At 34.1% G+C, this 26,362-nt stretch overlaps 1 protein-coding gene across 1 annotated transcript in view; it reads left to right on the top strand.

Annotated features, from left to right (window-relative positions):
* HCN1 (hyperpolarization activated cyclic nucleotide gated potassium channel 1) overlaps positions 1 to 26,362 on the top strand; it is a gene marked incomplete at both ends in the record, with an annotated part of 366,195 nt that overhangs the window by 194,736 nt on the left and 145,097 nt on the right. Inside the window, one exon of the mRNA XM_079916908.1 lies at positions 5,731 to 5,892. Within this exon, the coding sequence (XP_079773034.1) occupies positions 5,731 to 5,892 (162 nt within the window). The remainder of the gene's footprint in view (positions 1 to 5,730; positions 5,893 to 26,362) is intronic.

Genomic DNA, 26,362 nt, shown 5'->3' with positions numbered 1-26,362 from the left:
GGCTGAGGGTACAAGAGAATTAATCGACAATGTAGGAGGAGTTTTGAAGTGACAATGGAAAGAAGAAACCCTCCAAAAAGCACTCCACAGCAAGAGGATCTAATAATAGGTAGAGGAAGCTAAGGAGTAGATAACTGCATTTTGACTATGGACACAGGCTGATAAAGATTAGAGGCCCAGTTGGTTGACTTTTCTGAAAGTTATGGACTGGCCATTTGAATGAGATCCTAGATAGAGGAGGGACTGATGAAATTAGTCCAATGAGTGCGGTCATTATCAGTGTTCAAAGAGACCACTGTGAAGAATACTCTTCTCTCATACACCAGATGAAACCTTCTGCACTTTACCTAAAGCATGGTAGGATAATCTGGATAGTTTTCAAGGTAAGAATTGCAAAAGGTGCAAAAGGACTCTTAAAATATTTATTTTACTATTGATTCGGACTACTGCATATTGAATTCTGGATATATGTTAGCTATGAAACGGACTAAGTTGCTAAATGTTTGTTTTCTTGTATTCTGTGTCAACATGGCATAGAGACACTCCATCTAAAAGATATATCAAGTTATGCAGGTACAAATACATAAAGATAAACCAAAGAACCTGAACTTATTTTAATACCTTAAAAATAAGAATGTTCTGTGTCAAGAGAGCCATTTCTGACCCATTTGATTTTCTTAATGTTACATCGATAAGAATTCTGAAAGCATGTTTGAAGCCTTCAATCAATACTGAGATCATAGAAGCAGCCTAACCTATAAATGATTCCCATCGGTGAAATCAAAGACTAAGAACAGATCAATATATTCCATGAAAAGCCTTAAATTGACCTTTTTTTTTTTTTTTTGCGGTACGCGGGCCTCTCACTGTTGTGGCCTCTCCCGCTGCGGAGCACAGGCTCCGGACGCGCAGGCTCAGCGGCCATGGCTCAAGGGCCCAGCCGCTCCGCGGCATGTGGGATCTTCCCTGACTGGGGCACGAACCCATGTCCCCTGCATCGGCAGGCGGACTCTCAACCACTGCGCCACCAGGGAAGCCCAAACTGACCATTTTTTGGTTAAGTAAAACATAGTAAACCAAATAGTTAAGGATTGGTTAAGTCTCACCGATTTCATAGGTGGGTTATTAGATTGAGAGACCCCTGAATCCAGCTTATCAAGAATGAGTGTGGAAGCATTTTGGAATCAGTCACTCTGCTAATTTATGGATATCTCCATATAACACAGTTAGGGATTCGACCTTTTAAGAACAGGATAGTTTATACATTGCTCCTGGGAGAAATATCACAAAAAATTATACTTATGGTGAACAAATATGCAAATATTAGGGCAGGATTTGGGATTCGGAATCAAATTATCTTACTCAGATAATTCTTCCAGCAATTCTATCTGGAGTTATTAGACTCCATCTGGGCAGAATTCTAGAACTATAATATTATAAAAGTAATTCAATGAGTATCTGTGACCAGCTCTTTCCTCTCCTTGAAGTCATATGAAAAACACAATGTTCTGAGCTGGGCGAATGTAAAGCACAGTGCCTTCCACTGACATATTTTGTAGTCTAGTTTTGGTGAAAATAAAATTAAAGCGCTACCTTTCAAACTTATTTTAATTATTTTTTTTCTGTTGACTCTTGTAAGTACCACTTAAAACATATTGCTGGTGGGTCAGAATGGTCTGCCTTTCTGTTACCCACACTCTGAGCATGCAAATCAGGTTTCAAGTACAGATTACTTGGAAGGTAGAAAATAATGAAGTTGTTTTTCTTTTTTAAATTCCTTGGTTTAAAACACAAAAGCGAAAACTTTCCACTCTTAAGATCATAAAATGTTACTTTTGCTGTTATTGTTAACCCCCTGCAACAGTCTCATTCATTCATTTAATAATTTACTTAACAATTTACAATTGATTTAACAATTAATAACTACAATTCATTGAACAATTTGAGTGTCATCTACAGTGCTGTTTTTGAGTTGTCAGGTTTGCATGCAGGAGCGCTAAGGTAATAGATTTAGATAGGAATTTATCACTTTAGGATTTCTACCTCATAGATGGAAAAAAGCTGAAAATATTAATTAATTAATCAATGATGTTGGCCACTTGATCAGGAAGTTGAGTAAAGTTGCCCTGAGACTTATCTTACAAGCTACCCTTAGACAATAAGAAGTTATGGCCTTGCTTAAAGTAGACCAGATGTTTCCTTTTTTGGTTAGCGTGACTATCTGCAGATGTATGTGCTCCATAAGGAAGCAGGCTTCTCATTCCAAATCTTCCATGAGCAAGGTTTTACCAGGGCCATTAATAATCTACCATATGATTCAACTATCCCATTTCTGGGTATTTATCCAAAGAATACAAGAACACTAATTTTGAAAAGATATATGCACCCCTATATTCAAGCTGTATTATTTACAATAGCCAAGACGTGGAAACAGCCTAAGTGACCATCCATGGATGAATGGATAAAAAAGATGTGGTATACAAATACAGAGGAATACTGCTCAGCTATAAGAAAGTTGGGATCTTACCATTTGCAGCAACATGGATGGACCTTGAGGATATTATGCTAAGTGAAGTAGGTCAGATGAAGCAAGATTAATGCCATATGATTTTACTCCTATGTGGAATATAAAAAATAAATAAACAAAAAAGAAACAAAATAAATGAAGAAACCAAATCAAACAAAACAAACACTTAGATACAGAGAACAGAGTAGTGGTAACCGGAGGGGAAACAGCATGGGGTGGACAAAATGGGTAAAGGGGGTCGACTTTATGGTGATGGATGGAAACCAAATTTTTGGTGGTAAGCATGCTGTAGTGTATACAGAAGTAGAAATATAATGTTGTAAACATGAAACTTATATAATGTTACAAGCCAATGTTATCTCAATTAAAAAATAATAAATATTAAATAAATGAATGAATAAATAAATATCTCAGCAACTGGTCACATGTGAAGCTTATGCCTTCCAGAGTGTATTAATTATAAGAGCTCAACAGACAATCAAATCGGGCCCAAGCAACTACACATATTTATGTATGCATCAAAAGTAATACTATATACACCATGATGTCCTTTTGTCAGGTAGATAAATCAGGATGGAGCTACATGGATTTGACTATTTGTAATTAGCTTTTGATATTAACCAGTGTCAAAATAGCCAACTTGCTGTGCCTCTTCCAATGTTAGATTTTGGAATAGCTCCAGAAAGTGAGATCACTTTTGAACACATAATGTTAAAGGCCCAAAAGGGAGACCGTTTATGAAATTAATTATGTGAGCACTCTACAGTAGAGTTAGTATATAAATCTAGCATGAGTATAGTATACTAACATTGTGAAGTTAGGAATAGAAATGGGGTAGAGGTTAGGCTTAATTCTAGGGATTATCCTGTACAATAGGGGTTCAGTAATCACATGGAAGCAAAACAAAAAAATTGTGTTTCTAATATATTATGAAAGGCCTTATAACCCCATTAACGTCCTTTATGAAAATAGTCGTTCTGTTTCTCTGGAAAACAATTTAGAAATAACAGGGTTTTATTAAAGGAATTAGTGAATAACTGTTAGAATATGTTATCTTATTTCAGTAAATAATCACTTAAGACCTTACAAAAAGAATCTAACTCCTGATAAAGAAAGAAGAAAATCCATAAAAGTCAGCTATACTGAGAACGGGCCCTAATTCTCTGTAACATCCCAAACTTCATTCTAAAATCTTATAGTTGAATGCCGGTTGCTGCCCATATTTTATAGTTTAGAGATAATTGGCAGACAGTTTCAGATATTGTTTATTTTAGATAATAAGGTTGAAAGGAGATTAGTTTCTTGTTTGATCCAGAAGTTTATGTTCTTCAGTTTTACCCTATTACTAAACAAAAAAATGAAATCCATGGTGATTTTCTTTCCCTACTTTAGTAGTAAAAAACTTTTTTATTGTATTTTACTGTTACTTTTAATGAAAAGTTATTGATAAAAATGTTGGTACTATTTTATTTTCAAATTCAGTGACCAAGAAATATCAGAGGAAAGAACATTAAAAGGACTTTTCTTTGGGTTTGCCAAACACAAAGCCAAATTAAAAAATATGTATAACTGATTGACTTTGCTGTAACCTGAAACTTAATACAACATTGTAAATCAACTATACTCCAATAAAAATTTAAAAAAATATAAAACAAGACTTGAAAGTCACAAAAAATAAAATAAAATAAAAATATTTTACAGGAAATAAAATTCTTAATGCTTTAAAATAAATTGCTACCATATAAGCTGTCTGATATCAAAATACGTGATCTGCTGACTTTAAAATCCAGGATCCCAATCTTACTTTAAAAAAAATTCAGAACAGTGTGTACATTCCCACAAAGAAGGATTTTTTTTTTTTTGCTCACTCTGATTACTGTGTCATAAAGGAAGATTATTTAAAGAAAGAATTAATGGCTAATAGAAATATATCAAAGTGAAAAACAAAGATAGATTTGCTGATTTTATAAAAGCAAAACGCAGCTGTGCTGTCATGTTACCTCTACACACTTCAGTATGCATTTCTTAAGAATTATAGAAGTTTCCTTACCAAGATATAGTTTCTAAATCAAAGTATTAAATTTGCGAGTTTTTTTCCTGTTTCTCAGTTAATTTCTCAATACATGGTGTCCTCATTACTTCAAAAATAGACCATTCTTTTGGTGAATTATACAAAATGTGATCCTAAGTATCTCAAGGTGTCGTTTCTTTGTGTATTTATACATATTTATTAATTTTATTAACTCAGTAGCCCTTTAACAATTATACATCAGCTCCCAAGTGGATTTTGTTATTCTAGACTAGGTGAAATATAAGCAGAAACCGTATTAGCAATGGAAGAGTGATATAACACATGAGCTACTAAAGAAAGGATTCAGGTTCTGAATGAGAAGTTATAAATATAAAGCTCTGTGTAAGTTTCCACTTGTAAAATTCTGATGGAGAATGTTCATTTGTCATAATTTTTTGTGCTTTCTGAAATAATCTAACCTATCATAATGGATGTTGTGAAAATACAAATAAAGTTTCACAGGAAAGGGAAACCTGTAGCATACAGATAATACAATGGACATAACAATTTTAATTTTTAAAATGTGCTGCCCGGTTGTTTTTTAACCATTCAGAGAACTTTTATCTCAAAAGCCACTATTCACGTTCAATCTGCACAATAAAAGAAGTAGCTCTAACTCATATAGCTATAAAGTTAACTGCAGTTAATTGTCAGTCTTCCTTTATGTTTTGCAATTAAACTACTTTTGCTAATGGTTTTCAGTCCCTGGGTTATTTTTTTGGTTCTCAACAAATCTGTTAACAAGGAATGAGAAGCAGAGAAGCGTGTGCCCATCATTTGTCAAATTTGCTAACTTCTTTTAAAGCACCTTTGCTAAAATGCTTGGAAGGACAGTAAGTGAAAAACTACTGGCAAAACCAATGTTCTTTAAAACATGACTCATCGATTTAATGTATTCATGTCACCTCTGTTCCTCATGGAGAACCCACAGTTGGTTGTAATACTCATAGAGTGCCAGACCTCAATGTAAGGATAAAGACATGCAATCTCTGTTTCTATTTGTAAAAGTTCTTTCTGTATTTTTATTAAATTGATACTTGCACTATATAATGTCAATGTCTACTGACATTGGTAGTATTCTTGACTTTTAAAAATTTGATTATAAGAATTGATTTTATATTTTGGTCAACAGATTTTCCACATGACATATGATCTCGCCAGCGCTGTGGTGAGAATTTTTAACCTCATCGGCATGATGCTGCTCCTGTGCCACTGGGATGGCTGTCTTCAGTTCTTGGTACCACTGCTGCAGGACTTTCCACCAGATTGCTGGGTGTCTCTAAATGAGATGGTTGTAAGTAATTCGTATTATTTTACACTGTGTTTTCTACGTTTTGCCAACAAGTTCTAAATATTTATGTTAGAATGATCTAATTAGCCCCATAAATGGTGAGAGAAAACTTAATTTTGCTTCTATGGATATAAAATCAGACGTTTCTGTTTCTAGAGCTAAAGTTTATTTACATGAAATGTTCCAGGGGGATGTATATGTTACAGCCTCTATTTTTTAGATATCTTACTCTGTGTATATTGAGACATTTTATTTCAAAGGTACACACACATATAGTCATAGTATTGTACAACATTCTTTTAAAAATGCCTACTGCTCAGAATAACTTCTTTCTTTCAACATGATTTTAGCATTTACTGTGTTCAAGACATGCAATTCTAGGCATTGTAAACATGCAGACATGTTTCATCAATGTAAATGCAAATGAGATATGTATGACATGCAATGATATTTCAGCTAGTACTTCCTTCTAGTGAAAACATCATGGGAAAGATAGCCTTTAAACTTTACCATAGAAGACATGTAAATATAAAAATGTCTGTGAAATAGAAATTTGATTTACATAGTTAAGTGTACTTATATTCACATTTAATTTTAAGAGCATTCATTTTGGTATACATAGTGCAACACTCACAAAGGAATGAAACAATTGTGAATTTTTTTTTTAAATTAATTATTTATTTATTTTTGGCTGTGTTGGGTCTTCGTTTCTGTGCGAGGGCTTTCTCTAGTTGCGGCGAGCAGGGGCCACTCTTCATCACGGTGCGCGGGCCTCTCACTGTCGCGGCCTCTCTTGTTGCGGAGCACAAGCTCCAGACACACAGGCTCAGTAGTTGTGGCTCACGGGCCTAGTTGCTCCGCGGCATGTAGGATCCTCACAGACCAGGTCTCGAACCCATGTCCCCTGCATTGGCAGGCAGATTCTCAACCACTGTGCCACCAGGGAGGCCCGTGAATATTTTTAATATATATATTCACAGATATTTGTTCTCTCTTTAAGTTCTCATATTTTCTTCTTGCATTACATTTTAATTACCTTATATTTAATAAAACGTTATTTAAGTTAACTGCACATCAGAATAGCCTTCTCTTATGTTTCACATTTTATAGGTGGTAAATTTTATGAGACTTTCACAGAATTTTAACTTTGGCATAAATCGAACACCCTCTTCTTTTCCGGACTGTTCTATTATTAATTTCATAGATTGTTATTGTAAAAATGACATAGACATCTTAAGAATATACATTTTTGTCTCCTAACCAATGAAGCTCAGGCTTTGTGTTTGAAGGCAAGAGGGGTTACAGCACATGTTGAGAAGAATGTCTTGTTTTCTCCCTTTTGTCTCTTCTTGCCTACGTATTTTTCTCCCTTCCTCCCTCCCTCCTTTCCTCCATTCTTTATTCCTTTCACTCCTTTCTTTGAGGCCCAGTATTCACCTGGATCTCTCCTTCATTTCATTCATATCTGCTTAAATGTCACTGCCTCACAGAAGCCTTCCCTAACCACCCTAATATATTACCCAATTTGTTTATATTTTATCTTAAAAGAATTTAGCAACACACACGCACATGGGCATGCACACACACACACTTATTTGTTATTTATATTTTTCTGTGTTCCCCACACCAGAGCATAAGTGCCATTCAGTCAAAGAATTTGTCTGGATTTTGTTCTATACTTTATCTCCACTGCCTACAACAGTGCCAAACATAGTAATTTGTTGTAACCTAGTCACTTATCATCAAAAGTTTGAGAAATGTTCTTTATGGAACTTTCTGTATCTAAAAAACAAACCAAGGAGTTTGATGAACTCGCTTTTCAAATCTGTGTAGTCTCATTGATTATAGATCTGTCACTTTTCTTATCACTGAAGAAGCAAACATAAAGACAGTACTAAGATATTTGGGGATGAGGAAAAAACAACGGCTCTTATAAACTCACGGCTGACTGAGTGAATAGTTATAAAAAACACTAACACCGCTGCCAAAAGATGATTCATCATTGGCACCAACTAATATTTAAGTTTGCAAATAATTATTATTTTAAATTTTCTCTATGTATCTTTTAAAAAATAGCAATTGTCATTATTGAAAGAGTAAAGGAATTGTTATTAGGTATCCATAAATGGCATATAATTGTATAATTATAATATTAGGAAATATACTAGTTAATATGTGTAGTGGTAAACACATTTAATGAAGAAAAATTTTAATGTCTTGCTCATTTTTCTTTAAATGCCTGTATATGTGCCCATTTGTGTCTGTGTTTGTTTTTAATCTAACATAGTCAAACTTTTGCTATATTCTGATGTTGAACAAAATACCTTTCCTGAATTTGCAATTTGCTTCTTGGGTTTTTTTCTTTTTGGCTGCAGTTTTACTTAGGAAATTGGCTCCCATTTTCTTTCACATTTATTTAATATTATTTCCACGTCTAACTCTAACGTAGAGCGTAGGAAAGAGTTAAGTCTTACATTCAACTATAAGGACCAGAAATTCTTCTATATTGTGAGTATTAGTGATATGAAGGAGATAATAACCATAAAAAAGACAATTTTTAATCAATAGAGAATCTCAATAGTATCTTTTGACCTTGAAGATATTATTTTCTATCCTAAAGTTATTGAGTTCTCAAAAAACTTCCATCCATCACAACAAAACAGAGAAAAGTGTATTTACATACAAAGAGGGTTATAAAGGAGAAATGAAAATCCAATATAAGAAAAAAGCACTCTATATTTACATATCATGCTTACTGTATACAAACCCCAGTGCTCTGAGAAAGGCTATCTTATTTGGTCCTCACAGCAGAAAAATGAGGTATGCACTATTTTCCTCCATTTTGCAGTTCAGAAAACTGAGATTTTTAGAGGTTAAACTAATTGTTCAGTGTCACACATGTAGTAGATTATAGAATCAAGATTAGAATGCATATCTATCTGACTCTATAATTTCTGTTCTAAACTACGTTAGAATACCTTATGTTGCACAGATTATAGAAAACAGTTTAAAAAAGTAGTTACAAAAAAAGAAACTTGTAGTCACAGCACACCAATTATAGTAAAAAGTCACTTGAAAATCAGCATTTGAGCTTTGATACTAAAAAGTGGCAAGACTGATATGAGACGTAGATGTAGAAAAAGAAAATCATATTGGGAAGGCCAAAACTGGGAAGCCAGATCAGGGTGGATGCAGGACATGATTGATGCTAGTCATTTTGGGGTCTGGGCTTGACAATTGTGCTTTAACATTTGACATTGGTACTAAATGATTTAAGATAATGATTAGGTAGAGTGTGCAGCGAATTCCTTATGCCTTCCTTCTTTTCCATATCATGCTCTTAAATGATTTATATTTTTAAGTACTATTTTGAATCCTCCTTAACCATTTTTGCATTTATATCTATATTCTTATTTTCATATATATATTTTTTAAATCTTTCTTAAACACATTTGCGTGTATATCTATACCCTTATCTCTCTATATATTTAAATCCTCCTTAATGATGTTTACATTTGTATTTATATCCTTATCTACATTTATACATTACTAGCTAGTTATCCATATATGCCCTAAGATGACAAATTCAGAGGCATTGCCATAACTGTACTATATCACTAACTGGTAATTTGTTCAATATATTTATTGTTATATTAACTATTTCTAATCTGCATTTTATTCCATAGAAGTAAGCCCAATTCATCTTAGCTAATTCCTTTCCAGTCCTTATAAATTCCACTAAAATAATTGCTTAAGTAATGTTTTTTAAAAAGTCAGTCACTCCATTTATATATGACTGATTCATTTTGCTGTGCAGTAGAAGCTAACACAACATTGTAAAGCAACTATACTTCAATAAAACTTAATTTAAAAAAAGTCAATCACTAACCATGGTGGGCTACTTGAACTGAAGAGATAAGAGATACTGACTTGCAAAATGCAACCTGAATAGGAATTAATCTTGCTATGCATTTGTAATATTTGCTTTTGTTTCATTCAAGAAATGTTTGAATTATAGATTTCTGTCTGAATGAAAATCTTGGATTTGCCAGATAATTAATGTTTAACAAGATTAATTTTGAAAATCTTGTCATTCCCATGATATTTTGTGACTGTGTTTTAGGTGTATCACACACACTAAAATTGTAACATTTGATAATTAAAGGGATCAGAGGCAATGGGTTTTTGGTCTAAATTATAAAATATTATAAAATACTCATTTGAGAATCTAACTAAGAAAATAAAAAATACAGTGCATCTGAACTTGCGTATTAATCTTGACATAATTTAGGGAATGACTTTACAGAATAAAGAAGGATTTGCAGCTAAATAATACATTCCTAGAGCAATGCGTCTCTAATTGAAATCTTCAGGTTTCCTGTCAAGGAGTCTACAGGGTTTCTCCCAGCAATCTGGTAAATATATGGATACATGTTGGCAATAGTTTGAAATGTTTCAATGTAAGCATATTATGAATTTAGTATCAACCTAAATACAGCATCTGAATTTACCTTTGTGGTTGAAGTGCATTGTGCCATGAGGTGCTATATAAAATAATTCTGGCATATAGGCTTAATAAATACATGATCCATTTGTACCAAATGAAGGCTTAATGACATGATATTAGACGTTGTACAAATTTTTCACCATAGGCAAAATGGAGAAATAGGTTTGAAAACTAAGTCATTCATTACATAGTACATAATTTGTGTGTTAAACTACATACTCTAGGAAAACTAGTTCTATAATAATCATCACTATATTTACCTTGTATACAACTATTTGGTTTCAGCAAACAAAACAAAACAAAACATCATCCATCACAATAAATTTAAATTGAGATGTGTTTATTAATTTATTTTTGTTAATATTTTGTTTGTAAATTTATGTCTGTTTCAGCTTTACAAGAACTATAAGGATAAGAAACATATCTAGTTTTATAGTTGTGTTTATTTGAGTAATATCATCCTCAAAATGATTTAAGCCAACTCAAACATCATTCCTTATAATGTTTTATTTTCTTGTTATTTGAGGGAATCTATGCATTATTTCATCTTGAGAGATGCCATTCTAGAGGTCAAGCAATGTGCCTTATAAGTATCTGCGTACCCCACATGTCCTGTAACACTCTTGCACATATTACTAAATAAATATTAATTATTTATAACAGAATGGGTAATTAACAGCAGCATTTGAAAATTATGTGTAAAGGAGTTATTCTATTATGCATTTAAAATGTTGTTCCTTGGATAATTTGTGTTATAGTAATGTGTACATCAAATGATTTCTTCAAAGATATGTAATCACTTGACCAACTTGTGGGCAATATAACGTACTCAAAATTCATGAAATCCAAATCAATGAGCTTCTCGAGCCTTTCATTTCTATATAAATAACAATATTTTTCAGCAAAACGTTAAGATGTATGAACAATACTAACTAAGACTATCAGAGGAAAAAAAAAGATATAAAATGTCTGGAAGAGTCTAATTAATAAAACCTATGTGGAGAAAATAAGAGATTTGATTGAAAAATCTAGATTACTGTGCAATTTTATTTTCATTTGAGGCAATGTGTCAGGGACACTTACTAATAACCAAGAGGCCACACACTATGCACATTTTCTAGCTCCCTTCCAGTTGGATGGGGCCCTGTGATAGTGATGGTCAGTGGGCTCTGAGTGACAGTATCATATTTTACTTGTAAGTCTAAGCCGTGAAGAGCTGCTATGCAGTCCTCCAGTTATCTTTTTCCTCTCCAGAGGCATGTCTTTTAATGTGTAAACCACAACATAATATAGCTTATCTTGGCTCTCCTAGACAGCAGAATAGAGAGGGAAAAAAGCTGGCAGAATTGAATTTATAGAGACACATTCCAGAATTGCGTCTACCCCTGCAACCTCTGTGATTTTAGGCAAATCGATTAACTTTACTGTACTTCAGCTATGAAATGAGGGTATATTATTTACTCTTTCACTTAAGCAATCTTATTGAGTACCTGCTTTGTGCCAGGCATTGTTGTAGGCAGTGAACAAGCAGTAGAGAATGACACAAAGTCCCTGCCGTCAGAGTGCTTACATTCTAAAGAGCTTTTGTTCATAGTACTTCTTCCTAGGTGTGAAAACTATACAGAGATTAGATAATTAGATTTCCTAATCTAAATGAATAGAAAATTATGTACAAAAGTCATTAATATAAATTTGAATTGTGGCCTCTGTAATGTGAGCACTGCCCAAAGAGCAAGGAGACAAGTGCTAAGGAAGTATTGCCCTCTTTCTGCTTGCCAAGACAGGTACACTTGAAAATGTGGCCATTCTTCCAATTTTTCCCTCCCTAATTTAGCCACCCAGAGAGTGCTTTTTTTTTTTTTTTTTAAACTCACATAACAGTGTGCTAGTGGCAGCCTTATGTGGATTGAGATTAAAGACTATAGGGGGTATAAACCAAGGGGTGTGGAGACACAAAATAGGGAGACTTGTATTTCCATTACTGTCAACTGGTTTTCGATCAGGAACATTCGACAAAGAGTGGGGATTGAGACTCCAGTCACTTTTAGCTCAAAAACTGTAATAGTCAAAATAAACGTGTGCTGGGGGGCTAGAGTAAAAAGAGCTGTTTATTGGTTTTAAGTGAATGATTTGGAAAAAAAAAAAAGAATACATATTATTCATATGCAATTCCCCATATACAAGTAGAATACTGAAATTTAGGATGACTATATTATTATCTATTGATATTCTAGCAAATGCATAAAGATAAAATTAAAATAGATTCACTTTTTGTTTTACAAAGCCCATAAACTAATTAGATAATGACTGATTGAAATAATACAACTGAGATAATATAATTAAGACATGAAACTAGATATCTCTTAATTAAAAATGTATTTCTCCTCTCTTGAGGTCTAGCAATGTATTTCAGATTTGAATTCTATACATTATAAATTATAGTATTATATTACTGATTTTTTTTCTAAGTACAATGTGTTGCCTTAACAGAATGTTTTAAAGCCCTAACAAGATGTAATTAATTTGCTGACAAGTCACTATGTAGCTTTACTGAGAAAAAAAGTGCATTCATAGCTCTGATGAGTTATAATAACAAAGTAGGTCAGCAGACTGCTGAGTGCTGTGATTCTCCTTTGTTGTCCTGTTTCTGCCTATTAGGAAAGCCAGCCTGGTGACTCTTCTCTATTAGATAGAAACACAACCTCTTCACAAAAGTGAAACAATTCACATGGTGTCTTCTTCCTTGTCAGACATGTATTCTTTTAGGGGAATCAACATATGGAAATAAATCATAATCTGACATTTTGTTTTCAAATGAAATGTACATTTCAGAAAACCTCTAACATGAATTATAGTTCCATAATAGAGAAGGATAAAGGATATTACTTAAATTATATATTAGCTATGACTATAGTAAGATGCTTCAGTGATAACAAGACCAATCCATAAGTTCTAAAATTAGTTTTCTTATATAGACTAGCTTTCAAATTTTAAGCAACCAATGGCTAGACCAAGCTCCGTTCATGACATTACTTTATCTAACAAGTGGCACCAACTAAAATTGGAAAAGAAACAAAATATCTTACAGTTCAATATTTCCTCCAGGAAGATTAATTTACTAGACTTTGCTCTCCATCTCCATATAATATATATGAATATTGTGGCGACTTTCACTGATGTAATATAATGGTACATGTAACACATTATTGTGTCTATTCTAAATAAAAGGAAAGCACATTCATTCCCATTTTGCAAATGAATAGTCTGACCCAGAGAATTGTTATTAGATTTACATAAAGCCAGAAGCAGACAGTATGGGAACTGATGATGAAATCAATTTTTTCCCCTGAATTAATGCTGAACCTACCATAGCATTTTACTTCATGTGCCCCAAAGACCTTCATCCATTATAAATTGTCAATTCATGTTTACAGAAAACAACTATAAATTGATTGTACCAGTGTAAGAACTTGGAATATATATGAAAATATTTGAAAAACTCATTGCGTTTTGTATGTGTATGTTCGTTTTTAAGGTATCTCGTTTTACTACTTTCATAAAACTGAAAATCTGGCAAAGAAAAGATATTTTAACTTCCCATTTATTCTGAATTTCTCATTTACTTAGGTATCACATGACATGAAGAAAGCCACGAAATAAGTGAGGGATATAAGAAAACAACAGTGGGAACATTATCTGAATCTTAGCATAAACATTTTCATAGTCCCATTATATACTCCATTATTTCTGAGTAGTTTTTAAAGATGCAATATATTCTGGAAATGAGTAATCACTATGAAAAATTGAATTTGGCTTGTGAACCTTTATTTTATTTCCGTTATTTTATATATATATTTACAATGTGCCAAAGAGTATAGGCAATTTATCAAATAAGATATTAAGAATATGTACTAGAATCATTGGCTGGTCTTCTTTATGCTTTGAGAATATAGAGATGGGTACAGTGTGACCAGCATTTAAATACTCTTCTAGTATTACCAGCCAGGTGCCTCAGAAACATAGCTCTACCTAAGGAAGAGTTAATTAGCACCTGATTCTGCTGTACAACCTGCTGACTCATTCCATGCCTAGAGTTGTGAGCACGTTCATCTGTGGACTGTAACCGTTTATTCTAATTGTATAAGCTTGATAATGATGAAAAAATCACATAGGAAAATTGAGAATTAACCACCACCACATCTTTGTAATTTATAAAAAGATATATAACAGTGAACCCCCATATAGTCTCTATACTCCAATAGCATCTTCCAGGGCATATCATAAAGCCAACAAAATTTTTCTCTAAATGTATTCTAATGATAGAAATAAATATTAATTGTAATATCTATTTACAGTATCCACCAAAGCAATTGACTTACATACACAAAGCATTTTGAGCTAGCCTTTGTGGTCAATGAGGTAATCTAAGATCATGATTCCTGCATGTTTGGAAAGGCCTTCCAGTATAAAAATTTAAAAAAAAAATTCTTTAATTTCAGTTGTATTAAAATGAGGACATTATTCAGTTTGACCATTTCAGTTAGGAGTAAATAAACTATGTTTTTATCCTTTAGGTGATTTTTTTTTAAATGTATTTTTTCTAAGGTAAGCTATTGATTCATATTTTTAAAAAATATTTAGTTAAATAAAATTATAACATGATTGGGAAAAATACCATTTCAGGCAGTACCCATTACTAGCTCTCCACTACTCCCAAACTAAAACTAAAGCATTAATGCTCTATTAAATCATTACATTCTGTCTCTCACTTTTGTAATTCTGCTCTCAACTAGGTTATCAATTATTAAGGAAGAAGAAAAAAACAGAAATTTGGCATACGCATGTAATCAGTAAATCAAATTAAAGTTTGTATTATTCTATAACAATGATACAAGTCGTTCTCCTGAGGGTAACTTTCCATTTCACTCGTTGATGTTATAATTTGTCTATAAGTTTTCATTATTATTTAACCAGAAGATCAGAACTTTTTAAAAAATAGCTCTTTAGAAAATGATGAAAAAGATTCCATGTATTTATTTTTATACAATGAAATATATAAACACGGAAACCTTATAAACGATAGGTCTGGATACCATTTATATCTGAAAATTTATGAGAAGGACATGTTCTAATGTCTCCTAATGTATTTCTCTATCGTTTAATTTGTATCATAATGCATTGGGTGAACAAATTTAGTGTTCTATAAGAATTAAATGACAACAAAATTTGAAAGAGAAAGGGGAAGATAAACCCATTATTTTACATAAGAATAAAAACTAAAAGACAAAAGTAGAAGATTAGGAACCAAATAGTTAATACAATAAAGATAGATAGCCTTTTCTCCTTTAGGCTTTGTTTCTACTATTGAGGTCATCGGCCATTTTCACTAGATGTCTTTGAAGCCAGCTTTGTTTCTTCCAAAGGAAAGAAAACATACCTTTATCATCACCAGCTATTGTTTAAGATAGCTGGTTTCTTTTGCTGAGCTACAGTCTCATTAAGATCTTTTATTTCTCATCTAGTAAGTAACAATATGTTCATGGGTATATTTCTACCAACTTTTTTTTATAAGAACCAATTACAGTACAGAGTTATAACTTCTACCAGGTATCTAATATTTAGTATATGTGAGAATTCCCTGGTGGTCCAGTTGTTAGGACTCCCCACTTCCACCGCAGGGGGCATGGGTTTGATCCCTGGTCGGGTAACTAAGATTCCGCATGCTGCGTGGCCAAAAAAAAAAAATTAGTATATGCAATCAGGTATTATTATTATTTGATTCTTTATGCATCTATCGGTTTTGTGACATTCATTCACAACCATGCTCAGCAAATTGTCTATATTCAGTTATGAATGAAGAGCTGATTAATTACAATGGCATAGCTTAACAATGCTTCTTTACCACTGAAAGATACTTTTACATACAATAACCAATGTTATGAATATATTATGACTAAAGGAGACATTCAAAAGATCTGGTAAAGTTCATAAAGAAAGTTGGTGATAGAACTACATCTAGGACAGGAGTCTCCTTACTTGCACTAGCCCCTATTTTCCATTAATGCATGAATGAAGACTTGTTGAAAACTTTGAATGAAGAAATCATACATCCAGATGATTCAGTAAAATAGAAATTTCCTTCCTTTTCATTGCTTTCTTAATAGAGAGCTTACCAGACCCTTCTAAAGGAAATAGTTTGAGGATAGCCATAAGTAAAACACATGGCCTTAGATTTCCAATATTCTAATGTGTAGATAGGGACATAATGACACAAATTCTATGGTAACACATCAAATTTGGTGGGTTAAGATACGTGATTGAAATATGGGTTTCTTTAATAAGAATTTGACCTAATTGGAGCAGACCATGTGTCAAGTAGGTGCCCATTTACTGGAAATCTAGTATGTTAGAGAAGATTGAAATAAAGAGGTATAGAGAAAACATTAATAAAGAGATATTATTTAAGGGACATACAGAAGGTTCTAAGCTAGTTAAATGGGGGAGGGTTTGTGGCACATCATAGCACTGGGAATGGGTATCGGTGATGGAGACTGCACACTTACTCTCCTTAAAGCAGAATATTGACAAATTCTTGCCTAATGGACAAAATTATTTCCTAAAGCAAGCAGCAGTGATGAGCGTCTATTTCAAACAAAATTGAAGAATTTGTTGGTTAGTGATAAGTGATAAGAATCAGAAAGGAAGCATTCAAATAATCTTGAGCTAAATATGAGAAATGGTATTATTGTAAACTGGCTAAGCATGGTCAAGCTCTGGAAATAGATTGGTTAGATTCATCTACTGGTTCTCTCATACTTACTAGCTGTGTGACCTTGGATAAGAGACTTAGCCTATTTATGCCTTGGTTTTCTCATCTGTAATGTGGGGATGATGATTATATTTACTTCACAGAGTTTGGAGTAAATGAAGGAACTTATATGTGCCAAATATACAGAACAGTTCTTGTTAAATTTCTCAGCTCAATACACACAAGTTATTAATAGTTGTAGTTGTGTGTGAACTAGAGTTGATTTTTCTAGTCTATAAATTTGTACATAACCCTCCCATTAAAAAAAATAGTGATTTGAGAGCTTGAAGTAGAAGCAGATATACCCTATACCTAGAAATATTAAATGGCATGGAAATAAAAAGTTTGTAATGCATAAGCCTGGGCAAAAACAAAAAAAAGGAAAAAACAGAATCTGAAAGTAAACCCTTGCTTTTATTTTCCTACCACCTACGGAAATACTAGAGAAAATGGTCTGATCCCATAATGATAGCTGTAAATAACATTTAGAATGAGAGAAACATTAATGACATTAATAAAAGTTGGAGCAAAGACCAGGAAATGGATACTCCGTTCACTTGGGATTCATGGAATGATAATAAATGATAATAAATGACAGAATGTGGAATACTTTCAATTTTATTTAATAATGTCTTTTGTGAAGTGAAATATCAATATTTTAAACTGAGTAGACAGAAATAAACTCTAGGGAAATTGAACTCCAAGTCAATACTTTGGTACTCCAAATGGGCTGGACACCTGGCCCATGTGAATTGCACCTTAAAATGGTGATATCTTGGAGAAGAAATGGTGGACTGATTGCATAGATTCTTTCATAAACCATGAAAATGGGCAAAGCACTGATTGTCCATGGTATATGTAAATAATGCATGAATTGACAAAAAGAGAATGAAGAAAGGTGCTGCTAATTACAATCTGATATGTTTGATGTTAATTCCAAACAAGACTCTGCACGAAATTATAAAATAAATTGTTTGTGAGCACTGAGAAAAGGTTGTGTTTATTTAATGAAAGCAAGTCAAAACAGAGCAGCCTTTTTCTCACTTTTATTCTTTTATATATAAGATACGAAAAAAAGATTTGTTGAAAACCTTGCTAAGGACATATACAAGTCCACTATTTCCTTTTTGAGGTGAATATTAGACTGGTACATGCAGTTTATAGAAGGCTTTCTGCAAGGATTTTCATGACATCTTATTATGAAATATTTGGACTAACAAAAATAGAATTGGATGGGTTAATAAGTGGCTGAGTGCATGTTTTCTGCTCTCACACACTAAAGTGAAGATTAATAGATTGATGTCAATATAGAAGATGTTTAGTGGATGCTTGCAAGATATGATGTCTTTTCAACATATTAATGTGATCTGAGGTGTTTTCAGCATATCAATAATAATTTGACTGAAGCCACCAATGATGCAGCCAACACGGAACAAAAAAGACATTGCTAATATACCATGTTATAGATTCGTATTTAAGAAGATATTGTTATATAGGAAAATGAACCAAATCTAATAGAATGGATTTTTTTTAATGTTGCCAAACATAAGGTCTTATAATAAGAATCAAAAAAAAAAAAAAAAGGAAAAAGACAAATACAGGAATCAGACATGGCTCAGTCAAGGATATGAAAAATACATAGGATTTTGGTGACTATAATTTCAATATATGTCAATAATTGAGATACTGTCCATGTTAAATAAATTTAAAAATCCTAACCGTCAATACTTTTAAAAGAAAAAGAATTAATTTTGGGTATCAAATTCTAAGATCTTATAATTCTACAGGTAATTATTTTCTTTACAAAAAAAGGACATTTATTTATTTACTTATTTGGCTGCATTGGGTCTTTGTGCCTGTACGTGGGCTTTCTCTAGTCGCCGCGAGCGGGGGCTACACTTCATTGCGGTCCGCGGGGTTCTCATTGCGGTGGCTTCTCTTGTTGTGGAGTGCTCTAGGCACGCGGGCTTCAGTAGTTCTGGCACGCGGGCTCAGTAGTTGTGTCTCGCAGGCTCAGTAGTTGTGGAGCACGGGCTTAGTTGCTCCACGGTATGTGGGATCTTCCCACACCAGGGCTCGAACCCGTGTCCCCTCCGTTGGCAGATGGATTCTTAACCACTGTGCCACCAGAGAAGCCCCGGCAATTACTTTCTGATCAGAAGATAGCCAATTAATTATCTCTTTCTTTTTTTCCTAATATCTTTATTGGAGTATGATTGCTTTAGAATGGTGTGTAAGTTTCTGCTGTGTAACAAAGTGAATCAGCTATACATATACATATATCCCCATATCTCCTTCCTCTTGCGTCTTCCTCCCACCTTCCCTATCCCACCCCTCTAGGTGGTCACAAAGCACCAAGCTGATCTCCCTGTGCTATGTGGCTGCTTCCTACTAGCTATCTATTTTACATTTGGTAGTGTATGTATGTCCATGCCACTCTCTCACTTTATCCTAGCTTACCCTTTCCCCTCCCCATGTCCTTAAGTCCATTCTCTACATCCTCATCTTTATTCCTGTGAAATATAAATCCTCACTGGTTATCTTTTATTCCTGAAATTATGCGTTTAAAACTATTTTTGATCCATTAATAAATTCATTTGTATGTAAGACAAATTAAGGACATTGTAACTCATTAATAATTAACTTTGATTTTCAATAACCATTTTTCTCAAATAGCTCACTTTATTATTTAACAGAGTGTATAGGCATTAAGAAAACATTAAAGCACATTTACATATTGTAAAAACCTAGGGAGAGTGCAGCTGAGAGAATGGAATTATGCCAAATTGAACAAAAGAGATTTCATTATTTTTACACTTAATCTTTTCAATTATGTAAACAGGAAACAAAGCCTCCTTGTTTGCAATGTGTCTTTGTTTGTAGTACATCTCTTACTCTGTAGCTGAATTTAGTTCATAAATTTATATCACTCATTTTGACAGATCACTCTGATGAATTCCTTGATTGAGAAACTTAGAAGTAATGTGGCTCTGCTTCCACAAACCATTAACATCTTGTCTCATTTGTTCTATTTTTCTTTATTGCTTGTAATAAGAAAAATCTTTAAAATTATAACAAAAATGTTCTCCTAGAATTATTAGTCATTTGCCAGTTTCCATTTGGGGCATGATCAGAGCAAAAGATTACTTATTGTTTAGGTTGCCGGAAGAAAGTCAGAAGCTGCATATTTCACATTTGACTTCACCAAAAATAATGCCATTCTTAATATAATTGTGATGCATCTGTTTGTTTTTTTCATTGCAGCCAAGTTATGGAAAATTGAACTTACAGTGGCTTAAAATGCTTATCTCTTTATTTAGAGATAAAAGAGATACTAGATCATAAGTTAACTCATCCTCTCTCTATGAATCTTTCATTTGTGAAATTACATTTCTTTAGAGGATCCAGAGCAAAGTTGGGAGAAGGAATATGAAATAAACAACCAATCAACCAAACACCTGTAACCAATTTCATCAATATTAATAGAACACAACTAATCACAGCCTTTATATAGCTCATTTTTCCACTTATTTCCCAATAATTTGATGCAGGAGAGTTCAACGGCAAGAGAAATGGGGAAAGTATCTGAAATTTATTCTAAAAATTAATTCTTGACTATGGAATTAATGCAAGTTCAGCCCAGTCTAGCATAATGTCCCATGCTATACTTCATGGGACATACTACAGTTGCATATACAACATAATACAAAAAATCTTGCTTATCAAATAGTTATGTAATATATTTTAGAATATTACATTTAACATGACAGGAATGAAAAATATTTCACCAACTTTTTTTTTTAACATCTTTATTGGGGTATAATTGCTTTACAATGGTGTGTTAGTTTCTGCTTTGTAACAAAGTGAATCAGTTATACATATACATATGTTCCCATATCTCTTCCCTCTTGCGTCTCCCTCCCTCCCACCCTCCCCATCCCACCCCTCCAGGCGGTCACAAAGCACCAAGCCGATATCCCTGTGCCATGCGGCTGCTTCCCACTAGCTATCTACCTTACGTTTGGTAGTGTATATATGTCCATGCCTCTCTCTGGCCCTGTCACAGCTCACCCTTCCCTCTCCCCATATCCTCAAGTCCGTTCTCCAGTAGGTCTGTGTCTTTATTCCTGTCTTACCCCTAGGTTCTTCATGACATTTTTTTCCTTAAATTCCATATATATGTGTTAGCATACGGTATTTGTCTTTCTCTTTCTGACTTACTTCACTCTGTATGACAGACTCTAAGTCTATCCACCTCATTACAAATAGCTCAATTTCGTTTCTTTTTATGGCTGAGTAATATTCCATTGTATATATGTGCCACATCTTCTTTATCCATTCATCCGACGATGGGCACTTAGGTTGTTTCCATCTCCGGGCTATTGTAAATAGAGCTGCAATGAACATTTTGGTACATGACTCTTTTTGAATTATGGTTTTCTCAGGGTATATGCCCAATAGTGGGATTGCTGGGTCATATGGTAGTTCTATTTGTAGATTTTTAAGGAACCTCCATACTGTTCTCCACAGTGGCTGTATCAATTTACATTCCCACCAACAGTGCAAGAGTGTTCCCTTTTCTCCACACCCTCTCCAGCATTTATTGTTTCTAGATTTTTTGATGATGGCCATTCTGACTGGTGTGAGATGATATCTCATTGTAGTTTTGACTTGCATTTCTCTAATGATTAATGATGTTGAGCATTCTTTCATGTGTTTGTTGGCAGTCTGTATATCTTCTTTGGAGAAATGTCTATTTAGGTCTTCTGCTCATTTTTGGATTGGGTTGTTTGTTTTTTTGCTATTGAGCTGCATGAGCTGCTTGTAAATTTTGGAGATTAATCCTTTGTCAGTTCCTTCATTTGCAAATATTTTCTCCCATTCTGAGGGTTGTCTTTTGGTCTTGTTTATGGTTTCCTTTGCTGTGCAAAAGCTTTGAAGTTTCATTAGGTCCCGTTTGTTTATTTTTGATTTTATTTCCATTTCTCTAGGAGGTGGGTCAAAAAGGATCTTGCTGTGATTTATGTCATAGAGTGTTCTGCCTATGTTTTCCTCTAGGAGTTTTATAGTGTCTGGCCTTACATTTAGGTCTTTAAGCCATTTTGAGCTTATTTTTGTGTATGGTGTTAGGGAACGATCTAATCTCATACTTTTACATGTACCTGTCCAGTATTCCCAGCACCACTTATTGAAGAGGCTGTCCTTTCTCCAAAAATTGCATGTTACTACAAGAGTCAACTAAGTCAGCAAAAATAACCAGTAATTTTTGTTCTCTAAATATACAATTTAATATGTAAATTGGACTGCACATAGAAAATTCTTTAATAATCACATGAAAACTTGAGGCTATCAAATTAAACTAGCATTTGAAAAATAAATAAAAATAACTAAAAAAGAAAATGCAGTCAGTTTAATCAAAAGGTTTTAGCCAAACACTATCTGATTTAACCAAATTGACTTCAAAATGGATAGCAAACTTAAATGCCTAATGAGCCAATACAGTAATATAGATGCATGAATTAGAGCCAGTGTAAAACAAAAAGCAACGTCTTGCCTCTGGCGAGCTAGGCAAAGCTTATCCTAAGGGACACACCTGCTCCTCAATTTCATCTGATAATTATCACATGGAAGTTTATACCCAGTGTTGGCCAGAACTATCAAGGAAAGCTGGATATTCAGATTTTTATGGGAAATGCCATAACTTTTTAGATATAGCAACTAATACACACACGAACACACAGAGACATACACAGATACACATACACACACAGCATACCTTGTTTTATTTCACTTCAATCTATTTCATTTTGCAGATATTTATTGTGGTTTTTACAAATTGAAGGTTTGTGACAACCCCCTGCATTGAGCACGTCTATCAGTGCCATTTTTCCAACAGCATTTGCTCATTTTGTGTCCCTGTGTCACATTTTGATAATTCTTGCAATATTTCAAATGTTTAAAATTTATTATTTTATTTGTTACGGTGATCTTGATCAGTGATTTTTGTTGTTATTGCAAAAGGATTACAACTCACTGAAGGCTTGGATGACGGTTAGCATTTTTTAGCAATAAAGTATTTCTTAATTAAGGTATATACATTGTTTTAGACACAATGGTACTACATACTTAATAGACTCCAGTGTAGTATAAACATAACTTTAATATGCACTGGGAAACAAAAAACTCCCTGTGACTTACTTTATTGTGATACTGGATTTATTTCAGTGGTTAGGAACCAAACCTGCAATATCTCTGAGGTGTGCCTATAAGCACAAAAATTATATATACATACACAAGTATATATACAAAATGTATATTATATTATTTAATTATATATACTTATGTATCATTTTACATCCATATTATTTTTTAAAAATAATGTATGCCAAAATAAAAAATGACAGCAAGCTTGATTTAGGTCCAGTAGGCCATCAGTTTCCAACTTCTGAAATTAACCATTTAGTTCATAAGGTTGAAACCAGGATTACATGCTTTGTCTCTGCATGCATTGGTCCTTTCAGATTCAGGCCCTAACAGAATTCCTTCTTTTTCCTCCATTTACAAAAGGGAAAAAAATCGATTAATGTAAAAGGGACCTGGGGAACATAGGAGAATGGGAATTTGTCCACATTAGTGACTCAGCCTGCTGTTAGTGATAAAATCGAAAACATATCCAGCATCTTAAATTTATCACTAGAGATGTTGTTCAGTTTTAACTATGTAGTGTCCAGGCTGTACTGAATACAATTTGGAAGAGCATCGTACAGTACTTAAGTATAAGACCTCCTCCCTCCACACCACAGGATCTGTTTGCATCCACTTATTTGCATGAGATTAGGATGCATTAGTAGCATTTATCTATCATCTATCTATCTATCTGTCTACTTATTTACCTGCTTACCTATTTATTTATTTATTGACTGACTATTCTTGTACCCACTGATCAAGTGGGAAAATAGACTGATAATCAAACAAAATCTTGCCCTAATAGTTGTCTATTTTTTTCCAGGAATATAGAAAATAAACAAAATAAAGAACTATAAAAGATAATCCCAGGCAGCACAAATCCTATTAAGAAACCTCAAAACGGAGCACAATACAGTGACCTGGGTCAAGCAGATCTATTTAAAGGCACGTAGTCCAGGATGAAGGGACAGCTGACTGGTGTAGCTGGAGTGGCGTGAGAGAGGAGTACAAAAATGATGTTGGAAAGATATCCAGGGACCAGCCAAATCACAAAAGGTCTTGTAAACCGCTGGAAGATTTGGGGTTTTGTTCTCTGTAAAATGGAGAACTGAATGAGACCCAGTGGCCTACGCTGTGAAAACCCCTCGCACTGCAGAATGCAGAGAAGGGAGTCCTATTTTCCTATTTCACAGAACAAGTTACAACACCAGGCACTAAGGGGCAGGAGTGTGAGAACATGTCTAAGTAAGGTGACAGCAAGCAAGTGGTTGGGCCACAGCAGTGGAGCCCAGAGCAGTGCAGAGGTCAGCTGTGTGTAATGAAAGCTGCAGGCAGCAGGGCAGAGCAAGGGAGTTTGACCTGAGTAGTGAGGTCCGGACGTGGGGCAGCAGCTGCCCTCCCCTGGGGAGAGCAAGGAAGCACAGTGGCCTATGTAAGTAGGTCAGACTGATCTGAAACATATGTGACGTATTCCTTAGCATTTCAGGTGGAAGACGGGGCCTGAGTTTCTGGTCATGAAGGTGGGAGTGGCTAAGAACTTAATTTAGATATAAATACTAAGCTGACCTCATGTTTTTCTAAGGAGGGATAATTTGGGTAGATTTGTTCTTTTGGTATATCAGTCAGTCAACGAATATTAATTAATTGTCTGCTCTGTGCCGGGCACTATTGTAGGTACTATTATCCTGCCTTGGGAATTCTACATTCTAATTGAACTTGTTCCTATACAAGGAATAATTGGGAGTAAGCTTGATTTTCTCAAGTATCATGTTCAGTGAAGAGAAACCAAAACAAATGTTTGATTTCTGGCAGTCTTGGAACTTTAGTGATGCTTGAGCTCTTTGATTTGTTTCTGTCTTCATTATTTGAAAGATTCTCAACATGTATGCCTGTTGAAGCTGATGCTGTGTCAATATGTATAATGACATAAAACATTAAGGTTTGGGCTTCCGTGGTGGCGCAGTGGTTGAGAGTCCGCCTGCCGATGCAGGAGACGCAGGTTCGTGCCCCGGTCTGGGAAGATCCCACATGCCGCGGAGTGGCTGGGCCCGTGAGCCACGGCCGCTGAGCCTACGCGTCTGGAGCCTGTGCTCCACAACGGGAGAGGCCACAACAGTGAGAGGCCCGCGTACCGCAAAAAAAAAAAAAAAAAAAATTAATGTTTGATTTTTCTTTCTACCTTCCTTTAATCTCCTTTAATATCACTGCTTCTAGGAAGTCTCTGTTAAAGTACTCTGTGTACTTGCATTTATATCGACTGAAGTCGTTAGGAATCCATTTTTAAAAATTAGGCTACAATTGTAAAAGTAATATCCTGTTGGTTAACTGGCCATCTTCTTTTAACCCTCGAGAGCATCTTCCATGTCTCTATGAGCCATTTGCTCTATTTCACTCTTCTTATGTAGTGATACCGAGTAACAACTTCACGAAGGTCAAACGAAACCCTGTTTAAATAAAAGGGAAATTTGAATTTGACTCATTTCCTTCTAAAAAAGACAACAGATAACATATTAATTTGCAGTATTTCTCATTTTAGCTAATCATTATACTTCATTTTTTTCTTTTCCTAGATGAAAAAAACTTACTAGAAAGTATTAAATCACTCTGTGTATTTAATTTGAAGGCTAAAATATCATTTGGCCTGTGCCATTTCTCTGATAATGATATAGTTTTTTTTTATCAGATTTGCATGATAACCACTCGGAAGCTGAAACATATATGGAATTATGTCAGAGAGAGAGAGATTTTCTTTGAGGCATATACTTCAGTTTAAGAAAAAAAAGTTACATTCAGGCTCCTATTTGTTTTTCTCTCCTCACTCCGTCACCTAACACTTTTCTGAAACAGAGAAAGCTGCAATTCAACTCATAAGGAAACTATTTCTTAGGTGTCTTCCAGTGAAATTTTAATTGACTACTGGTAGTTGAAAACATAAAATAATCAATTTATTAAATGAAGATAGGTCTCTATTA

Source organism: Stenella coeruleoalba (assembly GCF_951394435.1).
Source record: "Stenella coeruleoalba genome assembly, chromosome: 3".
NCBI lineage: Eukaryota > Metazoa > Chordata > Mammalia > Artiodactyla > Delphinidae > Stenella > Stenella coeruleoalba.
The sequence above is the reverse complement of the archived record's forward strand: the minus strand, read 5'-3'. Positions and strand labels throughout refer to the sequence as shown.